At 42.9% G+C, this 24,762-nt stretch overlaps 9 protein-coding genes across 9 annotated transcripts; 1 reads left to right on the top strand and 8 right to left on the bottom strand.

Annotated features, from left to right (window-relative positions):
- Positions 1-243: 243 nt before the first annotated feature.
- On the top strand, positions 244-1,010 carry AGABI2DRAFT_122517 (hypothetical protein; the record flags this gene model as incomplete). The annotated part of the gene is made up of 5 exons (XM_006456573.1): positions 244-349; positions 400-468; positions 526-772; positions 817-909; positions 971-1,010. The coding sequence occupies 5 exons, from the start codon at positions 244-246 to the stop codon at positions 1,008-1,010; spliced, it is 555 nt and encodes a 184-aa protein (XP_006456636.1).
- Positions 1,011-1,128: 118 nt separating this feature from the next.
- Positions 1,129-1,858, bottom strand: AGABI2DRAFT_122516 (hypothetical protein; the record flags this gene model as incomplete). The annotated part of the gene is made up of 3 exons (XM_006456572.1): positions 1,129-1,626; positions 1,688-1,697; positions 1,743-1,858. 3 exons carry the CDS (start codon positions 1,856-1,858, stop codon positions 1,129-1,131), a joined length of 624 nt encoding a protein of 207 aa, XP_006456635.1.
- Positions 1,859-3,788: 1,930 nt separating this feature from the next.
- On the bottom strand, positions 3,789-5,331 carry AGABI2DRAFT_77787 (hypothetical protein; the record flags this gene model as incomplete). Its single annotated transcript, XM_006456571.1, has 2 exons — positions 3,789-3,942; positions 3,998-5,331. Coding segments are annotated over 2 exons (1,488 nt in total), but the record flags the coding sequence as incomplete, so codon positions are not given.
- A 195-nt stretch (positions 5,332-5,526) lies between these two features.
- Positions 5,527-8,091, bottom strand: AGABI2DRAFT_122514 (hypothetical protein; the record flags this gene model as incomplete). The annotated part of the gene is made up of 4 exons (XM_006456570.1): positions 5,527-5,815; positions 6,953-7,239; positions 7,526-7,812; positions 7,863-8,091. The coding sequence occupies 4 exons, from the start codon at positions 8,089-8,091 to the stop codon at positions 5,527-5,529; spliced, it is 1,092 nt and encodes a 363-aa protein (XP_006456633.1).
- Positions 8,092-8,941: 850 nt separating this feature from the next.
- On the bottom strand, positions 8,942-9,346 carry AGABI2DRAFT_122513 (hypothetical protein; the record flags this gene model as incomplete). Its single annotated transcript, XM_006456569.1, has 1 exon — positions 8,942-9,346. One exon carries the CDS (start codon positions 9,344-9,346, stop codon positions 8,942-8,944), a length of 405 nt encoding a protein of 134 aa, XP_006456632.1.
- Positions 9,347-9,715: 369 nt separating this feature from the next.
- On the bottom strand, positions 9,716-10,204 carry AGABI2DRAFT_122512 (hypothetical protein; the record flags this gene model as incomplete). Its single annotated transcript, XM_006456568.1, has 3 exons — positions 9,716-9,895; positions 9,967-9,984; positions 10,034-10,204. 3 exons carry the CDS (start codon positions 10,202-10,204, stop codon positions 9,716-9,718), a joined length of 369 nt encoding a protein of 122 aa, XP_006456631.1.
- A 4,943-nt stretch (positions 10,205-15,147) lies between these two features.
- On the bottom strand, positions 15,148-15,618 carry AGABI2DRAFT_78270 (hypothetical protein; the record flags this gene model as incomplete). The annotated part of the gene is made up of 1 exon (XM_006456567.1): positions 15,148-15,618. A coding segment is annotated over one exon (471 nt), but the record flags the coding sequence as incomplete, so codon positions are not given.
- Positions 15,619-20,142: 4,524 nt separating this feature from the next.
- Positions 20,143-20,301, bottom strand: AGABI2DRAFT_154172 (hypothetical protein; the record flags this gene model as incomplete). The annotated part of the gene is made up of 1 exon (XM_006456566.1): positions 20,143-20,301. One exon carries the CDS (start codon positions 20,299-20,301, stop codon positions 20,143-20,145), a length of 159 nt encoding a protein of 52 aa, XP_006456629.1.
- Positions 20,302-20,764: 463 nt separating this feature from the next.
- On the bottom strand, positions 20,765-22,925 carry AGABI2DRAFT_146405 (hypothetical protein; the record flags this gene model as incomplete). The annotated part of the gene is made up of 9 exons (XM_006456565.1): positions 20,765-20,820; positions 20,852-20,879; positions 21,004-21,109; positions 21,155-21,356; positions 21,402-21,656; positions 21,810-21,837; positions 22,227-22,367; positions 22,536-22,730; positions 22,782-22,925. 9 exons carry the CDS (start codon positions 22,923-22,925, stop codon positions 20,765-20,767), a joined length of 1,155 nt encoding a protein of 384 aa, XP_006456628.1.
- Positions 22,926-24,762: the final 1,837 nt, after the last annotated feature.

The following is a 24,762-nucleotide window of genomic DNA, read 5'->3' as shown; positions in this document are numbered from 1 at the left end:
TGGTAGATCCATGCTTTCAGGTTCATATTGGCTCATCTTGTTAGCAGATCCATGGGGAAATTCAGAGATAGGGACACTTACTATATCCGTCAATCTCATTGCTGGACATAATTGGTTCTCAAATAATGCCAATCCATGGTCATGGGATGATGATCCATGCGGTCGCAGCACGGGCCCCATGCAAGTCGTTTTGATTTAAAACACACACAATTTTTTCCGGACCCCAGAGTTCATCTCTGTCTCATGACTCAAACTAATACAGTCGACACCGCCCTTGTGCTTGCTAATATTTCTTCTATCCTAGTCGAGGTGAACGAAGTACTAGCACGCCTAGCGGCCGCGGTCGAAAGTAAGTTTTATAACTTACGATCTATTTTCTTGCTTACTCTTGATCCTTAGATCTTAGGGTACAATTGCCGCCCGTCTATCAAGGGTACACTTCGCAGCGCCTGGCGACTGCCATTGAAAGTGGGTTTTTCCGTTACAACTTATTGTATTACTCTAACAATCAGACTCGTTACTTAGACCTTTCCTTGCAACTGCCTGGCCTTCAAGAACAGCAAGGTTCCACTGAGACGACCTCCCATGCTCAAGCTACGGCCCCCACGGCCGCTGTATCCACCGTGTCTCATGAGGCTCCGGTCACTACTACTGGAGTAATTTTGGCCCCCGCTGAAGTTGAGGCTCGTCTCGCCAATCTTCCGGAGTCGACTTCATTCTATGTTGTCGCTCGTAGCCTGGAGCCCGGTGTCTACGATACATTGCGAGTGATGTTCTTTCATTATGTTCGTCACACTCATCTTATACTTACTGTAGGGCTGAAGCTTCCGCCTACACTACTGGAGTGGCTAATGCTTCAATGCGAAAGGTCAACATCAAATCAGTCGCTCTGGCTCATTATGCCACTTTGTACGACCGTGGGCTCCTTGTCCGCGTTAGTAGGTAGTAGAAAAATATTTCATGTATGTAGAAATCGTGTACGTGATCTTGGGGGTTGTGATAAGAATTGATATGATCTTACTTGTGACGTTTTCGATCGCATCGGCACTTAATTGTCTATTGTGACAGTTTTCTCGGCTAAAGTTAAGATAAATCAAACATCAAATCTATCCCTGAATATCGTTTACATCAATCATATGGTGCTATTGGAATGGAGTTGTCAGAATCATACAACTCTTCATCTGAATATGAAGGCGCAGAAGATGGCGGAAGACTGTCTACATCGTTCTCTGCGGATGAAAAAGGTCGAGTTGTAGTTGTAGCATGGCACTGAATACGGAAAGCATTTGCGTAAGGAAGTGAAATTGGGCGCCCTTGTTTCCGGTTAGATGTGAATTTGGCTGCCGAACCTCGGAAAGCATTTGCATAAGGAAGCAAAATCGGGCGCCCTTGTGTCCGGTCAGATGTGAAATTGGCTGCCGAACCTTTGCTGCCCTGATCATCATCGCCCGGTTTGCCGGATGAACTTGCAGAGTCCGAGTATTCATCATCATGCTTGGACGGAGTGGCTTTTCGTGGCCATTGAGCAAGGGCCCTAGATTTGAAGCAAGCAGAATTCTTGCGTTCAGCCAGTTCGGTCACCTCTATCTCAGCATTGCGCTCAGCAGAGGCTTCCCTCTTCTTGCTCTGGGCTCAAAACCTGCACAATTCAATCAAGTATCGCACTGGAAAACAAGACAATACTCACCGTCTCATCCCTTGCATAGCCCTTTTATTTACTTCCTCCCGATTTCTAAACATACCTAATGAGAAACCGAGGAATATTAAAAATGAGAGCGTACTTTGTGTAATAATCAATGGCACGTTGTTTTTTTTGACACTTTTTCTCGGCTTTGGTGAGTTGCTTGATTTTTGGCATGTTGATATTCCTATATCTAATGAGATCAGTAATTTGCAGACATACACAAGTTTAGCATCCTACAAGATGATAGTCGAATACGATATAAGTAAGAGCCAAGGTGTAATTACATTCAAATTGATCCCTTCCATTTTAGGGTGTACATTGTGTTTGGCTGGAAGCGGTTTGTTTCAGTCAGAAGTCACCCAGTTATAGGTGAACCACTGGCATCTGGAAAGTGGGGAACCTCAATAGAATAAGATATATTACAACCGTTTTGTGTTTTAAGAGCATCACAAGTGGCACAGATTTCAAAAACTTTAGGACTAGTTTTACATTAGCATATGTGTTTAAGTTCGTCTCCGATGGTAAGAATGTCATGTTTTATACTTGTTCCTGGGCCGATATTCATGATTTAAGAGTGCAAATATATGTATTCAAGGTCCAGGAATCCGAATCTAATTTCAGATTTATTATCCGATCAAAATTAGAGGAGCTACAGCGCAATTGTGTTTATCATATGTTAAATGTGCCATATCTCAATAGAATCTCATCCAACAAAAAATCTAATTAAATATTCGAACTCCCCGACCTCGAAAATATAGGAATACACTTTTAGATCATTAAAATCCATGCAGAAATGACCCGAAAATATCTCCTACCTATGATTTGAGGAACTTTGACTCAAAAATCCCAAGTCCAGCAGTCATGTGACATCATGTGACATGTTGAACTTCTGTTTCGAGCACGACGTTGATCCTTCCTCATCACCACCATCATTCCTCCCCTCCCCTCCCTCCCCTCCCTCCCCTTCCCTCCTCATTGCTCTCCTAGGCTTATATTCAAGTGAGTAACTTCCCTTCCCTTCCCTAGCTCTCTCCCAGCTAATTCTAAGCTGGTTTAAGACACTTTTTTGCCTATTTTGGACGCTTTTTTGGGGGATTTTTGGAGGGTTGATTGAGGGGATACTTGAGCAGATAATTGGGGGGATAATTGGGGAATGTATGGATGGGATTTGGGGGGATTTTAGAGATTTTCTGGTCCCTGGTGAGTGCTCTCTATCTCTTTATGTTTTCATACTCATTTGTTACTTGTAGAACATCTTTTTCTTCATCATTACTCTCCCATTTTCCAATATCATCTCTCTATGTAGATTATATACTATACAATGTATTATCTTAATGATGCTAATATAATCACTTTCACTCTTAAGCTTCTTATTATTGTCTTAGTTGACCTTGAGTGTCTTAAATATGTACTTGTGTGACTTTAATATGACTTTTTATCAATTTATTTTTATGTCAACATTTTTATATTTATGAGAAAGAGATCAACTAAGTACAGTTTAAGTAACTTTTAAGTCAATTCCAGGAACCTGGAGATACACAGGCCTAAGTATCATTAAGAAGATTAAGAAAGGTATCTGTTCTTAATTGTTTCTTAATGACTGATTGAGACCAATTAAGATTGATTAAGAAAAAAACTGTTTTCCTGATGCAGACTCCTTGGAAACTGATTTGCCATAGAAAGATGGTGTCTCACGTAGTTTTCTGCCTTGTGTAGTGATATGAGGCAGATTGAGGGAAGGATAGTGATTGCTCCGTGAATGTCCTTGCAGTTTCCGCTATATGGTATGCTCTTTGGGCTAGTGGTTGAAGCATCCCCGACTCTACTGAGTAATAAGCCATAGATATGGCCCAAGATTTGTTAAAGCCTCGCACTTCAATATCAACCTCTGGGAAGTCTGTGGCAATGGCGTCAAAGGCTAATAATACAGCAATAGACAGCTGTAATCCAAGTGGTTTGGAGTTTGTTGACATCAGGTTTTTGACAATCAACTGGGACGTAGTAAGGTAGACTAAACACACGACTCACTACGTCACATGACCATTACTTTAATGTGACTTAAACAGCTGACCTAATCTACGCAATATCTTGTAATTGATTATCATCATTGATTCATGCTCCCACTCATCTCCAACTCATCCATGAGACTGTCCGGCAACACTCGATGACTGCAGTACCTCCTACTTGCCCACATAGCTTGCCTCCCACTCAATCCATGCCTGTAAGCATCTATAAACCTCAAAGAACGAGTTGCAAACCTGTAGCAAAGATAGTTAAGGATGGGAAGAGGTTTGACGCTGTGAGTGCTCATACCGCTTCATAGTAACCAAGGGCACTGAAGCCAGTGCTTCATTTATTTGTTTTTCCATTTCTTCTTCTCTCTTGACCAATGGGTATTGTCGGTATACCCTTTTCACAAACCCCCAGCACTGTTCAATGAAGTTAAGCTCACAATGGAACTTTGGTAATATTGACATAGCAAAACCCTGGCTTTCACACTCTTCTCCGAGCTGTGACTTCCCTAGAACAAAATTGGGTTGATTGTAAAGGATTCGACAACAACAACAGTTGGGCTGGCTGACTTTTTGGCAGCCTGAAGTAAAGTCGGAACACTGCGCACGTTTTCCCTTTGTGTTGATTCCTCGCTTGTTAAGAATCATTTTCATTCCTTTGAATATCCCATTGTGAGGCCCGTCTTCAAAGTAAAACGATTGGGGAGATCCATCAGGTAAGAAACCATTGTCCATCTTCTGAAACTGAGTTTTTTTTGACCCATTCGTGTTGTAGACTGGCTTTCCCTGCTCGTCAAAGACTGAAACATCCATGCCCCAATTACTCTTTCGATGTCTAACTTCCTGTGGCATATGAAGTGGCATACCTCGTGCAGAAGGGGCTGTTGCTTTGTGTTTCGTGTGAGTAGTTGCATTATCAAAGACAAAAACATGTTTCTCGTCAGTGTAGTATTTTTTTAGAATTTCCATTGCGCGAATTGCTTGTGTGACAACCTCGTCATTTGTGAAGTATCCTCCCCTATTTCGGCCTGGCTTTAATATGACACGTGCATCTTCATTTCCATCTGGTGAGTGCAGCCACCCGTATTTTGCTGATACAAAATCCGAAATCATGATTGAGACACCCTCCCCTTTTGGCTGAGGTGTATTTTTCTCTTCTTTTCCTTTCCACTGCACCTTCCGACAGTCATTCATATAAAAAGTTGATTCGTCTTGAAACCAAATTACCCATTTGGTGTTTCTGGGGTTTGAAGACAGATTCGGTGGGACTGTATTATTGTTTTCGACGTCTCCATTCGTGTTGTAATGATCTGATAGCTGATCATATATTTGAAATTGAGGCAGAAAGACATTTTGCCGATATGTGACAACATCTTCACGTTCATGGCCATCCTCGTACATTCCATTGGTAAGCCTTTCCCATCTGTAGTCCATTTCCTTCATCCATCGTTGTGCGGTAACAATTGAGATTGTTTTTGTTAGCTTCCAGCAAGCTTTGACACCCGGCCTGCCTAGATAATCAACGATATCCTGAGCTTGAACATACTTTCTGATTGATTGCAGGTGAGTGAGTATCTCAAGGCGAAGATCATCATGTTCAGCTATTAAGCTTCTTTTCCACTGTCCAAAGGGATTTCAGGGTAATTTGTCTCGGTCCATAATGTATTTGCGACACCATTTGCATAACTGTCGCGACCATGTCTGACCGTGTTTGTACAGGTGTGCAATTTCATCGGCAGCCATCTTCCAAGGTTTGATCCAGTAATGTAGACCCACAACAACATTCTCATTGCATCTAATCGTTTTTTTGTCCATGGATTGAGCCAAATATCAAGATAGCCAGGTGCATTGGTCCGCTGCATGCGCCTCATTTCTATCTGGAGGTATGCTTGTTTCAGGATTACGAGTGTAGAGATTAGAGCTTGCAGGAATTAAAGGTACGTGATCCTCCATGGTGCCTTTGTACTCTTTTACAGGTAAACTTTCATCGTCATTAAGACATCCTCCATGAAGCTCGTCATCATCAACAACTGCTTCTATCTCTGAATCGTAAATGTTGTTGTCTTTGTTGATTTCAGTACCAACTTCTGTGATTTCTGTAGAGTTTTTGGTTGTTTTTCTATGTGGGTGTACTTCTTTAAGAATAGCCTTTTCTTTTCTTGTTTTCGGGCATTTGGGGTGTTTTTGGAGTGAATTTTCTTGTTTTCTTGTAGCTGAGATGACCTGTAGTTGGATAAGAATAGATTATTGAGCTTTCCTGATCTAACTGACCGTTTCTGAGTAATTTTCCTTGTTTGCCTCAGCATCTCGTGCCCACTTTTGTCTCACATTGGGCAGATTCAAGGTATTTTGTCTTTCTCACTTGGTTGGATGTGGCATATACTTTTTTATGAGACATTTTGTTGCGATCTCCTGAGCAGTTTCTGAGCAGCTTTACTCCCCGTTGTCACATGACTTACAAGATAACATTTCTGTAGTCTAGATAAGGTTACTCCTCATGCAAATTTGAGTCTCTCTTTAATCGGCTACAGCAAAACATTTAAATGGAAGTGAAAAATAAATTGCTGTAGGCATTTTTGAATAAGTACAGTATTCAGTGAGGAGAAGCAGATTTAGTATGAAAATCACGCTTTTGTCACAATTTGGTCATGTGACATGGTGAGTCGTGTGTTTAGTCTACCTTATAAAGAATGACTTTGTGGAAATAGGCCATCGTTTTTGGAGTTTCTTGTGCGCTTTGACTAATGCCAGGAATGTTGACCATCCGACAATAGTTTCTTCATTGACCCGCCTTCCAGCGGCCCTCATTTTAGATGAGACAGCTTGTCCTTTAAAGACTGTGGCAAGCGTGATGTGCAAGTGTGTTCGAAGCGGCAAAGGTACGCTCGGTTAAAACTTGTGTTTAACACCTGCTAATGGATTTATTTGTTGTAGCATACAAAGATTCCTTGCAACCCTGGTCTGACTTTTCGCGCTCTTTCTCCTTCATTTTTTTTTCCTTTTGATTGTTTCTCTTTTTCTTCTTTTGTGGGTGGGGACGAGTGTAAGCATACACTTACTACGACAGTTAACTGATGATGACATTGATCGCTTGAGCTGGTCTATATAAACCTCTGCTCACACTACTGACAGGATACCTCTTCTCTTCCCCTTACTTCTTCCACCGCTCTCGTGTATACACATAAATATTCCTCTTCCTGAATATATGTTGTGCCTACGTATCACGGTCACTTCATAAGTGTAACAACCTGCTTACACTATGAGCAGATGCAAGGCGTTCAGTTCCTTAGCAGGTGCGAGGTTCAGATTGTTGTGATATTTGGCTCTGTCTTCACGATTCTTTGGCATGAGCACGAACTTGACTTTGTCCAGATGTCGGTCTACCAGTCGATAACCAGGTTTGATGTGTTCAGAGAGGGGGTCCAATATCTCCGATGAAGGGTTGTCTATCACCGAGTCGAGTGGAGACTTGATGACTTTGCGGATCGTTTTGGATTTTTGTTCCAAAGTGTTGGGGTGTAGGGTCAAGCCCTTGCACAACCTCTATATTTAAATAATACACATGTATTATGTAAACATTATGCAAATGTTACCGTAATTTTAATTTACATAGTACATATATAATATGTTTTACATATTCAAACTTTATGCAAACAAAAGTCTTAAATTGAGCTTTATTGAATTTTTAATTTGCATATGTTTTAAATAGTACACATGTATTATTGAAATAATATTTACGGTAATGTTTGCATAAAGTTTGCATAATACATGTGTACTATTCAAATATAAAGGTTGTGTTGGCTTGTCTCCATTCTAACAATGAAAGAACGGGATGATGCGGGTGAAGCATATTGATGCAGATGACCAATCTCTCAAACAGCTTCTTGAGGGTGAGGTGGAGAGGCATGAGACCAGCCACAGCCGTCATGGCTCCCATAGGAGAAGTTCTGAATGTGCCTGTAATCCAGCGCAATCCCTGATTGTGTGTGAGACGGAGCATTTTGAGGTTGGTTTTGAATGCTCTCGTTCCCGGTTTATACCAACAGCATAATCCAAATATTGCTATCGGTTGAATGCATGAAATGTAGAGGAGACACTTTTGTTCAGGCGTCAATCCTGGATTGGAGTTACCAAGCAACTTCATGCAATGGACTGCAGAGACTGACTTAGTGGAATAAAAATTGACGTGAATGAGGACTCGCGGGTAAAAGGTGCCACACCCAGATTGATGCTAGGGTTTGGCAAGTTTTTGTTGCAGGTGGAATTCGCGAAGTTGAACAGTTCCGTCTTTGTATGTTCCATAACCAGGCCAAAGTCCTTGAAGATGGAAGTGATTTGGGCATACACCTCTTTTAGAGTATCATGATTGTCCATTCTACAATCCCCAAAGTCCATTGTCTACAAAAGAAAGAAAAGAAGTTAAAGGAAAATGAATACGGTCCTCCTTGTCTTTGACCCATTTGTCCAATAAATGAAAACATGGTGCTATGTACAATGCTGAAAGTATTGGAGACAGTGTGCTACCTTGTCCTACCCCTACATTACTGTCAAAGAAAGGAGAAGTGATATTGTCTATAGAATATTGTGTTTTTCTTCCTACTAGATAATTTGAGGAAAAAAAAAACTACACTAGCCAAAAATCCAAAATTTTTGAAAATTTTTGAAAGAACATTATGATTTAATGAAAGAAAGAATTGTGCTATATCAAAAGCCAATACTGAAGTCACCTTCTTACTCACCCACACCGTATGGACATGATGTGTCAGTGCGACTGCTGCATCCTCTACTGATCTCTGGAGTATGCCTCCCATTTGACAAGGATGGATGACGCCAACTTCAATGCTCTCAAACTGAAGCCTCTGTGTGATTATTTTTGCGATAAGTTTCCCCATCGTGTTGAGCAGAACGACAGGCCTGAATGATTTGGTCTTGTCATACGATGGCTTGCCTGGTTTTGGAATGATCACTGAAATGGACTGCTTAAAGTGTTGAGGCCAGTATACAACCTCAATATTTGATTAATATATATGTACTATAAAAACATTATGCAAACATTACCGTAAATAAAATTTACATTATACATGTGCATTATGTAAAACATATCTAAACTTTATGCAAACAAAATGAATAACTTCAACATTATTGAATATATTTTCTGCATATTTTTTGCATAGTATACATGTATTATGGAAATCAAATTTACAGTAATGTTTGCATAATGTTTACATAAGTACATGTATCTTATTTAAATATAGAGGTTGTGGTATCCTGTGTCAAAGCAGGCATTGGCTATCTTTGTGACAAATTGGCAGACCGTATCGTCTGTTGCAAATTGCTTCCACAATCTCCAAGAGACATGGTCTGGTCCCGGTACCGTGTTCTTAGCACAGTTCTTGAGCGCATTGTGGAATTCTTGAACAGCGAACTTCACCCACTCCCTCTCTTTGAACTCCTTTACTTCACTGTACATGCTACTAATATTCACCTCTCTGTTGTCAGCCGCATTGTATGTGTTGTGAAGGGTTTCAAACAACTTTTCCTCATTGTTGCAAGAATTTCCCTTACTTTCCAGGATTGCCTCCACTGCCGGCATCTTCCTCTCTCTAGTCCATGGCATCAAATCCCATGGTCTCTTTCTGTCACTTGCCATACTGTGAATCTGTTTGTCAAAGTATTGGTGCCTCGCTGCACGTAAAGTCATCCTCATCTTATTGCTCATTTCTCTATTCCTAGGTCCTCCACACAACCTGTATATTTCAATAACATACATGTATTATGCAAACATTATGCAAATATTACCGTAATTTTAATTTACATAGTACATGTATATTAACTAAAACATATTTAAACCTTATGCAAACAAAACCTTTAAAATGAACATTATGGAATTTTTTTTTACATATGTTTTACATAATATATATGTACTATGTAAATTACATTTACGGTAATGTTTACATAATGTTTGCATAATACATGTATATTATTGAAATATAGAGGTTGTACCATTTTCCCCCATCTCCTAGTACACCTTTTTGCATTCCTCATTCCACCATTTTTTCCCGTGATGGCTTGGTTTTCTCTCCTCTGAATACGCTTCCCATGCCCTTTTGAACACAACAGACACCCTTTCCATAGTCACTTCCAAATCCTCCGCCAATCCAAATGCATTCTCCATCATTCTGCCAATTTCTCCACATATCTGTGTTACATAGTTATCTTCCTCTTCCGACCATGTTTCAATCTTTCTCTTACACCTCATCTCCGGCTCACTCCCCGAGATTGGTATCTCTATTTGAAGAGGTCAGTGATCCGATCCCCATCTTTCTCTGTCATCCACCTTTACTTTGTAATGAAATCCTTCTTGGTCAATCAAGGCTGCGGATGCTGCAACAAGATTGATAACAGATGCTCGCGAGTTGACGTTGTCTGGTATCCTAGTTGGTGTTCCTCTATTGATGGGATGCACATATTGAATTTCCAAGTCTGTGAACAGTTCCTGGAGTTGCATGAAGGGAGAAGAAGAGTTGATTTGATTAGCTGCTCCTTCATCCCATGTATGATTTTAGATATTGAAGTCTCCTGCACACAGCAATATCTGTGGTAGGGTTTCAGTGATCCTTCTCAATTCATGCACTGCCACATGTGTGTTCCCATCATTGTACGCATTGAGGATATTGAATTCGTGAGGTATACCTCTACAAGGTTGAGGAATGTGCAAAGTGACTAGTGATGTATCATAATGTTTGATGATGTCTGACTGGAGTTGTGGTTTGAACACCTCCAGTTGTCTGTTGATGTAGGTAAGAACCTGCCTGGCTGCTCTGGATTCATTTTTGTTATTGAAGGCCTCCATAAAAGAACAAATGCCATGAATTGTGTAGAGGAGGGCCGTGCGCCACGTCTCCCTCCTTGTCTTTGGTAGATGGTTGCCTCCTCACACCTTTCCACCCCGGTTCCTGGAACATAATAATGTCCACATATCTGGCACACTTGTCCAATATGATAGAAGTGGTTTCCCAACTCTTATGTGCATTGAATGATAAAATAGTTAAATGTTGTAGTGACCGTGGTGCAGATTGTTTAGGTCTGCTTATAATATTACTGTCTTCTTCTGTTGTACTATTCATTCATTTTTTTTTAAAAAAAAAAAAAATCAAAGTTTTATATACCGGCGCCCGAAGTCAGTCTGGTCGTAGCATACACGTCTGTAACTACAATTAAAGAAATAGATATACTGTCCTTCCTCAGCAGCAAAGCCAACAAAGAACTCATAAACGAGTCCGCTTCCGTGAACCCAAAAAGTCATGCTCTCGACCCATCAGCTAACTACGCCAGACCAGGCCAGGATCCAACCCAAAAATCCCTCTCGCAGCGTCTTGAGACTCATCCGTAGAACCCTTCCCGCCACAGCAGTACTTCACCTTAAGCTAGTTCATCCACAAGGAACACCCCGGGGAGTGTGGCTACCTTGCGTCGCATCGCCAAGTGCCCCCATTCCACGTCATCCTACGGCACCGGACAAGACCCCCGAACCTTCACCTGATACCCCAACCTGACGGCCGCCGAAAAATCCCTCACATGCGTCGTGCCTCCCAAGGGAGGGGATTGAAGGAAAACAACCATGTGTTATCCGACAAATACTGATAGAGCTCTCCAAGATAGTAAGGATACATCATGAAGCGCCTGGGGCGGACAAGCATATTGCATTGTCAAAGTAAATGAGCCCGGGTCTGGCTTGCACCAGTACCACAGTACTCGCAGTCGCGGCGACCCGCAATGTTAAATCTAGCCCGGAATTCCCCCATAGGAGCATGACCGAGGATGCACCGGATAGCCCTTGCACAGAACGATGGCTGATCTCCGAAGAAAGGAAGCCAGGGACCTCCCCCACAATAGGAAGGTCGCGCCGGCTTGTCAGTGCTGTCGCACAATCGTAAGAAGTGATGGCCACGGTAATCAGCCGAACTGAACAACTGTTGCCACTCATCCTTGCAGGCTTCCGTCGCCTTTCGCCTTATGAAATTAAAAGACACCCGAGGGGGAATCCCCGGGTTAAATGGAAAAGAGGCACGCTTGGCAAGCGTATGTGCCTCATGATGAATACCCCACTTCAGATGAGACCGGGTGTGGACGAATGCAACTTCCCGCCGAGGATCGTCGGCGAGCCATTGGGACAAGTTCATGCAAACCAGGTGAGAATCAAACTGACCCGGATGATGAGAGGGATCTACCGAGAGTCGCGCCATAGAGAGCGAGTCGGTGAATAAGGTAATAAGTGATGGATTATAGGACACAGCCTTTGTAAGTCCAATCACAATACCACGAAGCTCAACGTCCGTAGACGTGGCTTTCCCAAATGGCTCAGCCCACTCATAGTAAGGCTGTCCACCCTTGCGGACAATAGTTGCTGCTACGGCCTGGGTACGATTCCCTTTCGGGACCGCCCCATCAACCCCAACAATAACTGAATTAGGAACCATCTCCGCAGCAAAGTGGAGACGATTCAGACGGTTAACAAGCTCATTATCCTTAATGTTTTTGCCAGCTTCATAAAATTTGATGCGATGTCCATAAACATCCATCAGTTGGTGTCCCAGCCTTGCCAATTCAGAGTCAGCATGAAACCGTTCCGTGAATTGCGAAATTTGATGACCAATCCCACACACTGAGGATTTGATCTTATCGCGCACTTCGTCCTCGAAATGGGTGACGTGGAAGCGATGCCGAAGAGGCTCCACTTCCAGCAAACCCTTGCCCCGAACAAGAGTCCGGATAGGGTGCATCGGAGATAAAGTGACAACCTGCATATCAGCGCGAGCTGCCAACTTCTTGATGTGAAGATGAATAGGGATAAGCCCAGCAAGCGACTCAACCCCTCCATTTGGTGAAGTGCAAAAAGCACCAGTGATCCAGAGAGCAGCCCGACGCTGCATCTTCCTCAGGGACTCAAGATGGCCTTTGGACTTGGAGAATCCATGGTACCATAGGTTCATGCCGTATGTAGCCACAGGGACCACGCACGACCAATACAGCAGACGCTTATGCATAGGGGAGAGTTCCCGTAGCGAATTCCCAAGCATACCCATGGCGCAAACCGTGGAGAAGGCCTTGGTAGAGTAGAATCTGACATGCTCACGGAATGTGAGAGTCCGATCGAAATAGATGCCCAGATACCTCCAATAGGTCTGCGGGCGGAGAGGACAAGCTTCCGTAAATGGTCCAACAGGGAGGACTATCCACGGGTTATAATTACCACGTTCCCGGGTAAAGTGAAAGATTTCAGACTTGGAATGCTCCATGTCAAGACCGACAGCAGTAAGAATATCAAACATTTCCTCGTAAGCTTCAGAAAGCTTAGGAAGATTCTGATCGAGTGTGCGAGACTGGCATACGAGAGTGCCGTCATCCACATATGACAGGACATCACACTCTGTGTGTGACATGCGCTGGTAGAAGACCTTCATGACCAAGGAAAAATAAAGAGCGGACAAGACTGGTGAAAGAGCAGAGCCCTGACCGACGCCCACATCCGCTAGAAAGTTGGGAGATTCAAACACGTTCCATCTGTAACTTGTTTGACGCCCCAGAAGATAGGAGGCAAAGAAGTTCCGAACCGAAGCCGGAAATCCCTGCCGAGAAAGGACCCCGAGGAGAATTTCGTGATTCAGGGAAGGGAAGAACTGTGCCACGTCAAACGCTATGACACTCGTCTTGAGACCCTTAGCCCATCCCGCACGAATGAGATGAGTAAGGAATGCACCAGCATCCTCAGTAGAACGTTGCCCTATCCCACCGAACTGATGTGCATGGAAAAGCCCATATTTGACACCGTCAAACTGTAGGCGAGTAGAGATCATTTTCTCAATGAGCTTGCCAAGAGTATTCAGAAGCACAATGGGCCTGAATGTGCGAGGAGTGGAGTACGTCGCCTTGCCCGGCTTCGGAATGATAACCGAGCTAGACGACTTAAAATAATCTGGCCAAATGCCATGCTCAAAGCAGGCATCAGCCAGTGACCGGACTACCAGTGATGGATCATCATCCGGTAATACCCTTTTCAGATGCCGCCACGTTACGTGATCAGGACCCGGGAAAGAGCGCGAAGAGCAGGCTGACAAGGCATCAGTCAACTCCTTATGCGAAAATGGGGCCCAGTCTCTTTCATCAAGAGCTGGAACCTCCTCAATAATGCTCAAGTCTACTGCCTTATCGGCAGCAGAGTTATACGTAGAATGTAAAGCCTCCCAAAGGGAGGGCATGTCCGTACATGCCTGACCATTGTGAACAATAGCCTCAGACGGTGGAAGTTTGCGCGGTCCGACCCAGCTCATAAGGTCCCACGGCCGCTTAGTTTCGACTGCGATGTCGTTGATACGATTATCAAAGAACGCATGTTTGGCCGCACTACAAGCACAGCGAAAGACAGATATGTTCTCGGGAGATCTCTCCCCCGCTAACAGCAACTTCGCTTCAGTACACTCTGTATTCCACCAGGACTTAGAGTGTACTGTGATGGTGCGTTCCGCGGAGTGATGTTGCCAGCCCTCCACAAAGACCCGAGCAATGGCTTGCGCACAATCCTCGACCCCTTCACGCGTATCGAGCCAATCAAGTTTGATTTCGCCCAACTTAGTTCGAACCTCATTGCAGAAGTCAAGCTCCTCTTTTGAGTCCGGATCAATAGTCATCCTGGAGATATGTATATCCACCTCCCGAATAGGAACACGCATAACAAGTGGAACATGGTCAGACCTGCCCTGCTCATCATGAGAAAGAATAGGTAAGAATTCCTCATTACCAAACACGGGGGAGAAGATCAAATCAAAGACTGACCCCTGTAAATCCTCGTTGTGAGGAGTATGCGTAGGACCATGGTTGACCGGACGCTGCCAGTAAACTCCTAAGTCCACCATGTGCTCCAGCAAAGCTGGAGCAGGGGAACGGTGATGAGGACACGAAGGGTCCCACTCACTCGAATGACAATTAAAATCACCCCCCACATACGAGAAATGTGGGAGAGAATCTACCTTGCCTCCCAAGAACTGGATGGCACGGCGATTCGAATCAGAATAAACGTTCATGAGGAACACAACATCATTTCCCCCTGGATGAAGGGATATGACCTGTATGTCCTCATGGTTAATAAGATCTGTGCGAAGTGCGGGTCTAAGTTTAGTGAGGCGACGGTGGACATATGTCAATACCCACCTGTGACTTTAGATTCTAAAGGAATCCAGTCAGGATGCCGGGGCGAACCCCAAACAGGATCTCCATCTGGCAAAACCGTGGAGATAGTGAGTCTAATTAATCGCCTAGGAGGCTCTTGGAAGAAAAGAATGTTGATATGTTTCAACGTCTGCAGGAGGGTGTCAACATGTGGATACGATCTATTCACATTTTGACAGAATACACTAATATCACTAATACTACCCCTAGGAGACCTAGGCATAATTAAATGACATTAGTTTGAGGATGCGGACGTCCACTACAAGAGCGGCGTACCTGGGAATTCCTATTCTTGATCCAATCACCGTTGAAGCGATGAGACCAGAAGGGGCAGGCCCTAGCAGAAGCCGCATGCTCTCCGGCACAGTTGCGGCAACGCGGGGGATGGGGACAACCCACACCATCAGCGGTGGGTTCCCGGGGAGGGTTAGCCTTGGGGTTACCTCGGCAGCACGATGCTTGAGCCTGATGGGCATCAGAGGCGTGCGGTTCGTTACAGTAGGCGCACAACAGGGAGCGCGCCTTGCAAGAGAGTTGAGAATGTCCCCAAATCCAACAACGTTGGCACAGGGAGACACCTCGGTTGGGACTAGCCCCCATAATGCGGAGGGACCTGTTACCAAATTGAATGGTCTTCCCGACGAGTGTCTTTGCAGACCGTCCCGCCTGAGAATCCCAAATGTCGAAGTAAGCGGACACCGTGTCGGCCCGCTTGGAGTTAGCGACAAGCCGAGGCTTGCCAGCGAGGACGATGTCACCGAACAAAGGGGAAACCCCCAATGCAGCAACGACAGCGTCCGGAGATGTCGGTGTCCTACCCGATGAGAAACAAGGAACGTCCAACACCTTAAGATAAGATGTCGAACGGGGAAGCGAGACTGTGAACGCAGCCACAGGTCTCGGGAGGAAGTCGGAACGCAAGATCTTAGAGACCGCGTCCAACTGAGAATCAGAAGCTGCCCGGTTGGTCACGATAGACCAGCCACCGTAGGCAGCGCGAGTAGACTCGACTCGGAGTTCAGAACTCTGAGCCGAGAGTTTGGAATTGAGAAGCCTGGTACAGGCTTCAACATCAATGGAGGCAACCGAAGGTGCCGACAAGAGAATTTGGCGCCTAGAAGGGCCATTGGTAGTATGCTTGGCCTTGCTCAAGGCCAAAGGCCAAGCAAGATCCGGAGCACGGTTCTCAGAGAGGGACTGATGCATTTGAATGAGCGCATCAGCGGGAATATGGGGGTATGCCATGGCCAAAGAGACCAGCGGGTTAACCCCAGGAGTAGCCGCCACCGTAGGCGGAACGGCAGGAGGAGGAGCGGGTGGCTTAGCAGCCATGCGCGCGTAGGAACTCCTACCCGGACGGGTGGAGTAATTGGGAAAGGGAGGACGACCGAGCACCTTTCCCTTGCCCTTAGGATCAGGGCGGCGAGGAGGAGGGATGCCCCGAGAGACCTTCGCACCCGGCCTGGAACCAGGAATGTCGGAGCGACGAGGAGGCTCAACAGGACCTGAACCTGGATCAGGCTCAGTGTCCATACGCTGAGAGTTGGAAGGGGGAACACGACCTTCGCGGTAGATGATCTTCTCAACGATCTTCTCTACCTCTTGAACGGGCGGGTCCAGATGGGAGATCAAAGCTGCGTAAGCAGAGACTTTGTCGCCATGTTCGGACGTGAGGAGAAGGTTTCCAAACGGATCCGAGGCAATGGTGGACGCAACTTCAAAAAGTGGAGTGGCGACGTGTTCGAGTAGGAACTCAGAAGAATCAGTCCTATAGTGGCCAATACGCTTCTTCAGAAAATCCGAAGCAGCATAGAGAGATTGAATGAGAGCCCTGTCATTGGCTTCATCACTTCCTTCCGCCTCGCTAAACACGAGAGCGGAGGGTGACAGGTCCTGCGGGTCGATAGACATCATCCTAGGAGTAGGTGACGCTGGTGCAACTGTCGACGCTCTCAAAGAGATGTGTGAACGGGGAGTAGTAGGATCCGCAGACGAAGAGAGGGGAGGAAACTCCTCATCCGATTCAACATCGCGAGATCGCAACTGATCACGAGTAACAAACGGGTCAAGCGTTTGTTGGGATAAGGAGCCCCTCACGAGAGAGGGGTCCCGAGATGCAGCCCTAGATGCAGGACGTGCATCAGAGAGCCTGCCTCGCGAAGAGGGCAAGCCAGAGGAAGACCAGGAGCCCCCAGGGGGCAGCGGCATAGATGCCCCACGCCCGCGGCCGCGGGGGGGGGGGGTCAACGGGGAGTCGGCGGACATGGTGGTAACACGATTGGGGCGATCAGAGTCACCAAGGAGCAGCTGTGGACACGAAGAGCGACGACGGGGAGATGTTTACAACTGTTTGGTTCCTTGATGGTGGTGGTACCGGTCAAAGAAGCGATGTTGTACTATTCATTCAGAAGAAGAGGGGATTTTGATGATGTGCTCTTTGTCTAGTTCGTGTGCTTACTGAATGGTTTGGCACCTGTTGTTGCACTTCTCTTTCTCAATAGCCAAATCCAAAGTGTGTCTTTGATCGTGCCACAAGATGTTGTTTTGGTGCCTCTTGTAAGTGCACTTGGAGGAGTCGGCAGTGTGGTTGTCTTTGCAGTTAACGCACTTGATCTCGTGCTTGCATACTCCAGTCCAATCTTCCTTCTTCCTAGCAGCTCTGCAGCATGTGGCAAAGCTGTGGTGGTTCTTGGTCATATGTGGCTGACCGCATCAGGCGCACAACTCATAGTTAAAGCAACACCAGGATGTGCCATGATTCCACTTCCAGCACTTCTAGCACTGTGGTACAAACTCTCTCTGACAAGCATACTCTACTTTAATTAGTTTACCTCTTATATGATATGCTGTATTTATGAGGTCTTTGGTACGAGATCCAGCCTTTGAGTCCCATACGTCTACAAATGCCACCGCCATGTCTTTTGATCCTCAAGATCTGACAACAGAGGGGTTCTTAAGCTAGCCTGGTCTAGTGTTACACAACCTTTATATTTCAATAATACATATGTATTATGCAAACATTATGCAAACATTACTGTAAATGTAACTCACATAGTACATATATATTGTGTAAAACATATGTAAAAAAATAATTCAATAATGTTCATTTTAAAGGTTTTGTTTGCATAAGATTTGGATATGTTTTAGATAATATACATGTACTATGCAAATTAAAATTACAGTAATGTTTGCATAATGTTTGCATAATACATGTGTATTATTGAAATATAGAGGTTGTGTTAACCACCATTGACTCCATGATCTTAGCTATCATGCCCCATAATGTCACAGAGAATGAAGCCGAAGCTGGACCTTTTTAGGTAAGAGTATGGTTGGATCTAATGCTTAGCTGTTGCTTTGTCATGTTTTTTTGCTGCTTACTAGACAGACTCCTATTTATTTTGCAAGATGTGTCTTTACTAGAAGAAGAGTTCCTGGCAACGTTAAACAGCCTCCTTGCCTGTCAAAGAGACAAAAACTAAATAAGTAGCAATTATTTATGCCTCTTGGCTACACCCAATATATGCTCTGTCCTTGTATTCCCAGCTTGATACTTGAATATGATTTTTATCCAGAGACTCATAAAAAGCCTGCGTTATACCAACATTTGCAATATAGTACCTATCTTGAAAATGAGCATATTTGGGCTTTTCTAATGCATTAACAACATCCAACTGATATTTTCTTAGATTTTTGAGCCTCAAATGAATCACTCCAGTGACATTTTTATCACAAGCCTCCAACTTGTTGATTCTGTGCCTGTGACATGGGTAGTCAATTTAGCAACTCATGAATATCTCAAAGAAGGATTTCATTGCAACAAATTGTCCAGTATACTTGAATTCAAGACATTCATCAACTCCAGTATGGGTTCAAATTGAGGGAAAACAATATTTTGGTCATGTTGGAAATATTTTTTTCCTAATTGGAATAATTTGGAATATATTTGCCATGTCAGTCTTTTAGCATTTTTATTTCTTATTAACAACTTTTTCAGATCAGTGCAGGTCCCCAGCCCCTGATAATAAATGGTTCAAATAACCATATCCTCCTTATAATAAATTCATATTTGAGACTTCACAAATATGGACTAAAAACTCATTTTTTATCTATAATTGATAACCAGCTAACATCTACATACCTCACAATTTAATGTATTTGGTTGATGTTAACTGATTACAAAATGTAAAGGAAAACCAAAGTGAACAATTCACTTACAACATTGGAAAAAATACAAATAAATTTATGATACTATTTAAATAATATTTCAATACTTTCCAGGTAGTATGGAAATAAAAAATATGGTACTGTTTCAATAATATTTCAATATTTCATCAGGAAGTATTGGAATATTGAGGTTGTGTATGCAAAATATATATAAATTAAAAATTCAGTAAAGCTCATTTTAAGGCTTTTGTTTGCATAAAGTTTAAATATGTTTTATATATTACATATGTATTATTTCAATTATATTTACGGTAATATTTGCATAATGTTTAAATAGTACATGTGTGTAAATATAGAGGTTGTGAAGGATACCCAGCAATGGAAGACTGAGACTAACTAGATCAGTACAATGACAGATGAAGATCTTGCCAACTTGATTGTATCTGTGAAAACATTATGCAAACATTACTGTAAATAAAATTTACATAATATATGTGTACTATGTAAAACATATACAAAAAATATATTCAATAACACAACCTCTATATTTCAATAATACACATGTATTATGCAAATATTATGCAAAATATATGTAAAAAAATAATTCAATAATGTTCATTTTAAATGTTCTGTTTGCATAAGGTTTAGATATGCTTTAAATAATATATATGTACTATGCAAATCAAAATTGTGGTAATGTTTGCATTGTTAGGGCGACTGTGACTGTGATGTCACAGGTCACACCTAAACTCAAGAACTAAGGAGTATAGTGACAGAAGTTATATTAGGCGTGAACCTAAGAGAACTCGACGGAGTCTTCTACAAGTTTCTACCTACTTTATATACCTAGACTATGGCGCACAGACCAGCTACCCTAGGTAACTATTTATATACTGACATGGGAAAAGAAGTACGTATGAGAAAGTAACCTAATTATACATTTGACATGAGAAAAGAAGAGTGGAGTAAGAAGTAAGTAAACAAAAGTAAATTGATCATAAAAACATCAACAACACCAAACAAACCATAAAAGTGTCCACAAGTACAAACAACTCACACAAACCATTGATGTCCGAAGTAGTTACCTAACAACGCATCACACGGACATAGTATGAAGAACCCGGATAGTTCCCAATACCGAGCCCCCCACGCTGACCACCTCTGTATTACCCACGCTTTATCCTCCTCCGCGTCCCACATTGCCAACATCATTCTCCCGCATTCCCTACACTGATGGCCCGATAGGTCCCAACCTACCGGCCTTGCCTCTCTTCCTATAGCCGCTGCCCTCCTCTGCCATTGTACTTGCTCTGCATGGTTCGGGGGTAGAAAAGAAAAGATAAGATCGATAAGCTCAATTGGTAGATCTGTAATTTGTGCCATTTTAGCAGTATGCCGATAGTTTAGCCTCCGTCGAACTGTAGCAGCAGAGGGAAATTATTATGTAATAAAATATGTGACAGTGTGACAGTGTGACGCCGTGACATTCTGGCAAGGTTCTAACATGCATAGTGTTTGCATAATGCATGTGTTTTATTAAAATATAGAGATTGTGTAATGTTGATTTTATAGACTTTGTTTGCATAAAGTTTAGATATGTTTTACATAATGCACATATAGTATGTAAGTTTTATTTACAGTAATGTTTGCATAATGTCTTCATAATACATATGTATTATTCAAATATTGAGGTTGTGCAGCGATCCCTGTAAAATGCCGCCGTGATCAGAACTGTTTACGGCGGCCAGAATGAATAACTCACTCTTGGAAGTACGAGTCCTGGATGCTTGCTGTTGGATGCCAGTAAGAATGTGGTTAGAGTTGTGTGGGGCATTTTACCTTTAATGAGGCATGCTCCAACCAACCATTGATTTGTTTATAGAATGTGAGGTCCACACTCGACAGCTTGCTTACTTGGTACTTGGGGTTGTCAGGGATGATGCTTTCGGGAGGGACGCCGCCTTCAATGTCCATATGCATTTTGCTATCCGTGCAATGTTTTCCCTGCCAGCCTGTATGTCTGTGAGCAATTGAGATACAGTAGTTACCAGATGTGTCTACTCACCTCTGCAAGGGTGTTGAGACATCACGGACTTTATCATCCAGAATGGATCCTGTGGGAGAGGCAAACAGGAACTTGTGGCACTGCATCCGTTCAAGCGCTTTTGTAAAGTCAGAGAGTGACTTCTTCTTGATAGTCGCAACTGCCTGTGTCTTGTTCACGTCCGACACAACTACCTTGGGGACCACTGTTTCCTTCGTGTACTCTAGCATGTCCGGAAATATGTATTCCATCTCGTTCTGCAACTTACCATCTATCTTCCTCTTCCACGATGAGATGAAGGGCACCATTGCCTCAGTAAACCTTTGGCGGATCCATCGTGTTGCTGCCGACAACTCCAACAGCTGTGGACAATATTTCATTGCCACCAGATACTCATAGAATGCGAATCTGGCGTGTACCCAGAAGTCACGGTCGACATTCTTGATCATTTTGTCATTGAGATCCTTTGGCACCTTTTTAATCTTTGGGCCCTTCGCCTCTTTGGTACACCAAACGAACTTTCCTTCAACGTTCAATTGTTAGGGCGACTGTAACTGAGATGTCACAGGTCACACCTTACTTAAGAACTATCAGAGAGTAGTGCAAAAGAGTTTATTAAGCGTGAACCTAAGAGAACTCAACAGAGTTTTCTACAAGTTTCTATTTATTTATATACCTAGACTGCGGCGCACAGACCAACTACCCTAGGTAACTATTTAGAGAATGACATGAGATAAGAAGCAATATATGAGAAAGTAAACTAATTATACATTTGACGTGAGAAGGAAAGGTTTGACATGAGAAAAGTGGAGTAAGAAGTAAGTACACAAGAGTAAACTGATCATACAAACGTCAACAGAACCAAACAAAAGAATAAAAGTGTCCACAAGTACAAAAAACTTTCTAAAAACATAATCCACTGTGCCACTCAGTGCCGAAGTATGTTGCCATTATTTCTCCACATGGACACATCGTGAAGAACCGGGCCGGTTCCCAACAATGGAAGTCCGGGTTCTGCCATTGTTGCAACATCCACGGTTTCTCCAATACTTTGTCCCACATTATCAATGTCACTCTCCCACACAATACACACCTGCGATCCTCCAACTTCCATCCGCTCGGCCGAGGTTCCATTCCAATAGCTGCCGCCGCTCTCCTCCATTGCACTTGTTCCGCATGATTCGGGGTAGAAAAGATGAAGTGAGATTATAGAGCTCGGGCTGTAAGTCTGATGCTTTCGCCATGGTCAGTATGCCAATAGTTTAGCCTCTGTCGAACTGAAGCAGCAGAGGAAAATTATTATGTAATAAAATGTGTGACAGATGTGACAGTGTGACGCCGTGACATTCTGGCAAAGCTCTAACATCAATGGCCACACAGTCTCATGCCAGGACTGGTTTACCATCTGACGATTTATCTTCATCCAATCCTTCAGTACCTCCCTTTTGGCGGTGAAGTCCTTGCTCTGCATACCCACCGTCCTGTACGCCGTGGCGTCAACCTTGCCCAGACACATGAGCATAGTCAAGCTGATGGGGCCCATGTCGAGTTGGAGTCTATGGAACACCACGACCTCCTTCAGAGGGAAAAGAGCAAACTACACGCATGTCAATTACCAGATCAATCAACACTGGCTGAGAGGACTCACCATGTGGAGGACATTGTCGATGCAATGGTCCATGAATACTTTACCCCGGTTGCCCTTGAGAGCTGACATGACGATGATTGACATGTAACGGGATTCATTGGCGGCTTTTGCAATCTTGTGTTTATCATATGTTAAATGTGCCATATCTCATTAGAATCTCATCCAACAAAGAATCTAATTGAATATTCGAACTCCCCGACCTCGAAACTATAGGAATACACTTTTTAATCATCAACTTCTATGCAGAAATGGGCCGAAAATATCTCCTACCTATGATTTGAGGAACTTTGCTTCGAAAATCCCAAGTCCAGCAGTCATGTGACATCATGCGACATGTTGAACTTCTGTTTCGAGCACGACGTTGATCCTTCCTCATCACCACCATCATTCCCTGCCCTCCCTGCCCTCCTCACTCTCTCCTTTCCTCCTCTCTCTCCCTCTGACCTGATTCATGGTAAGCATTCCTTGCTCAGCTCTTTTATTCTTGTTGTGCTCATGTTTTTACCTATTTAGGACACTTTTTTGTCTACTTAGGCCGCTTTTTTAGGGTTATTTTGGGAGAAGTTCTGGGAGGAGATGTGAGGAGGATATGTGGATAGGATTTGGGGGGGATTTGGGGGCATTCCTGGCCTTTGGTGAGTGATGTATTGGCTTTTCATCTTTTCTTACTCATTTGTTACTCTCAGAATCACATTGCCTCATTATTATCCCCCCACTTTCCATTCCTATCCCCTGGCTGTTATCCCACCCCTCTTGTCTGCTTTTTTCAGGGTTTATTTCCTTTTTAGGAAGTCTGTATTATACATGATGTATTGTATTTACTATATGAATATAATTCTTTGTTCCTTATGCATTATGATGTTCCTTATGATTGACCTTATACTCTCTTATTATTTCTTACTGTCTTAAGTATCTACTTATGCAACTTGAGATAAATCCTCATGACTTATGGTAATCTTGAATCTTATGACTACATTGTGACTTATGTACCTTATGATTTTGAATAAGTATTTTGCATAAAACATAATCTCAGACAGTGACATGCCTTATGCAAAAATGACTTATATGGACTTATGATTTCCATAAGTTTGTATAAGTCAAACTTAAGTTGCTTTACCTTTTCCTGATGGCCTAGTCTAAGGTCATAACATAGAAGTACAACAAGAGAGGGATAAAACAGCTGTTGTCACTATGGTATGTCGGAACTTTCCAAACTACATTATAATTGATTATTATCGTTTGGGCATTATTTGGACATTTTAAGCTGATTTTAAGGCATTTTAAGGTGTAAAAAATAATGCAAAAATGCCCCAAAATGCCCTAAAATGTTCGAAAAGGAAAATGTTCGCTTATTATGCAATTTGGAATGTTCCGACATATATGAAGTGGTATATACAGTGGCTCAAAAAACTGTCCCAATGTTTCGAGGTTTTTCATTATTTGTATTATAGCTCAATGAGTTTTATGAATATGAATATGTAATTAATATACCTTATGCTCTTGCATGTGACCTTTAAAACGCATGTAAGATGACGTAATCCTGAGCAGTAAAGGGTGGCAAAATTAAATCAACAAAATAATACTAAAGCTGTTATTCTACCACAATATTCTCTTTTCCTGCCAAATTTTCAACTTTTCAAAGCCTTTTACTGCTCTTCTACTCTGAAATATCATAGTACTATTTAGTAATTATAATATTCTATGTATGTACAAGCATCCTACTCACTCACAGTACATATACCATTCCACTATTAGACAATTTATTCCTTCATATTTTGCTACAAAAGTGTCAGTCAACTTTCAACCTCTTTCTTTCAGATATGTATCCTTTATCCAGTCAAATTATAATTATCATTATCCAATTTGACTACCAACCCTTCCTACAGTCTGTCACTGTCTAGTTTCATGATATTTGGACAGATTTCCATTGTTGCAAAAAGGAGAGATGATTTCATTGCTTACAACAGCCTTAAAATGACAT

Source organism: Agaricus bisporus (assembly GCF_000300575.1).
Source record: "Agaricus bisporus var. bisporus H97 unplaced genomic scaffold AGABI2scaffold_13, whole genome shotgun sequence".
Lineage (NCBI taxonomy): Eukaryota > Fungi > Basidiomycota > Agaricomycetes > Agaricales > Agaricaceae > Agaricus > Agaricus bisporus.
Note: the sequence above shows the minus strand (reverse complement) of the source record. Positions and strands in the feature narration are given on the sequence as shown.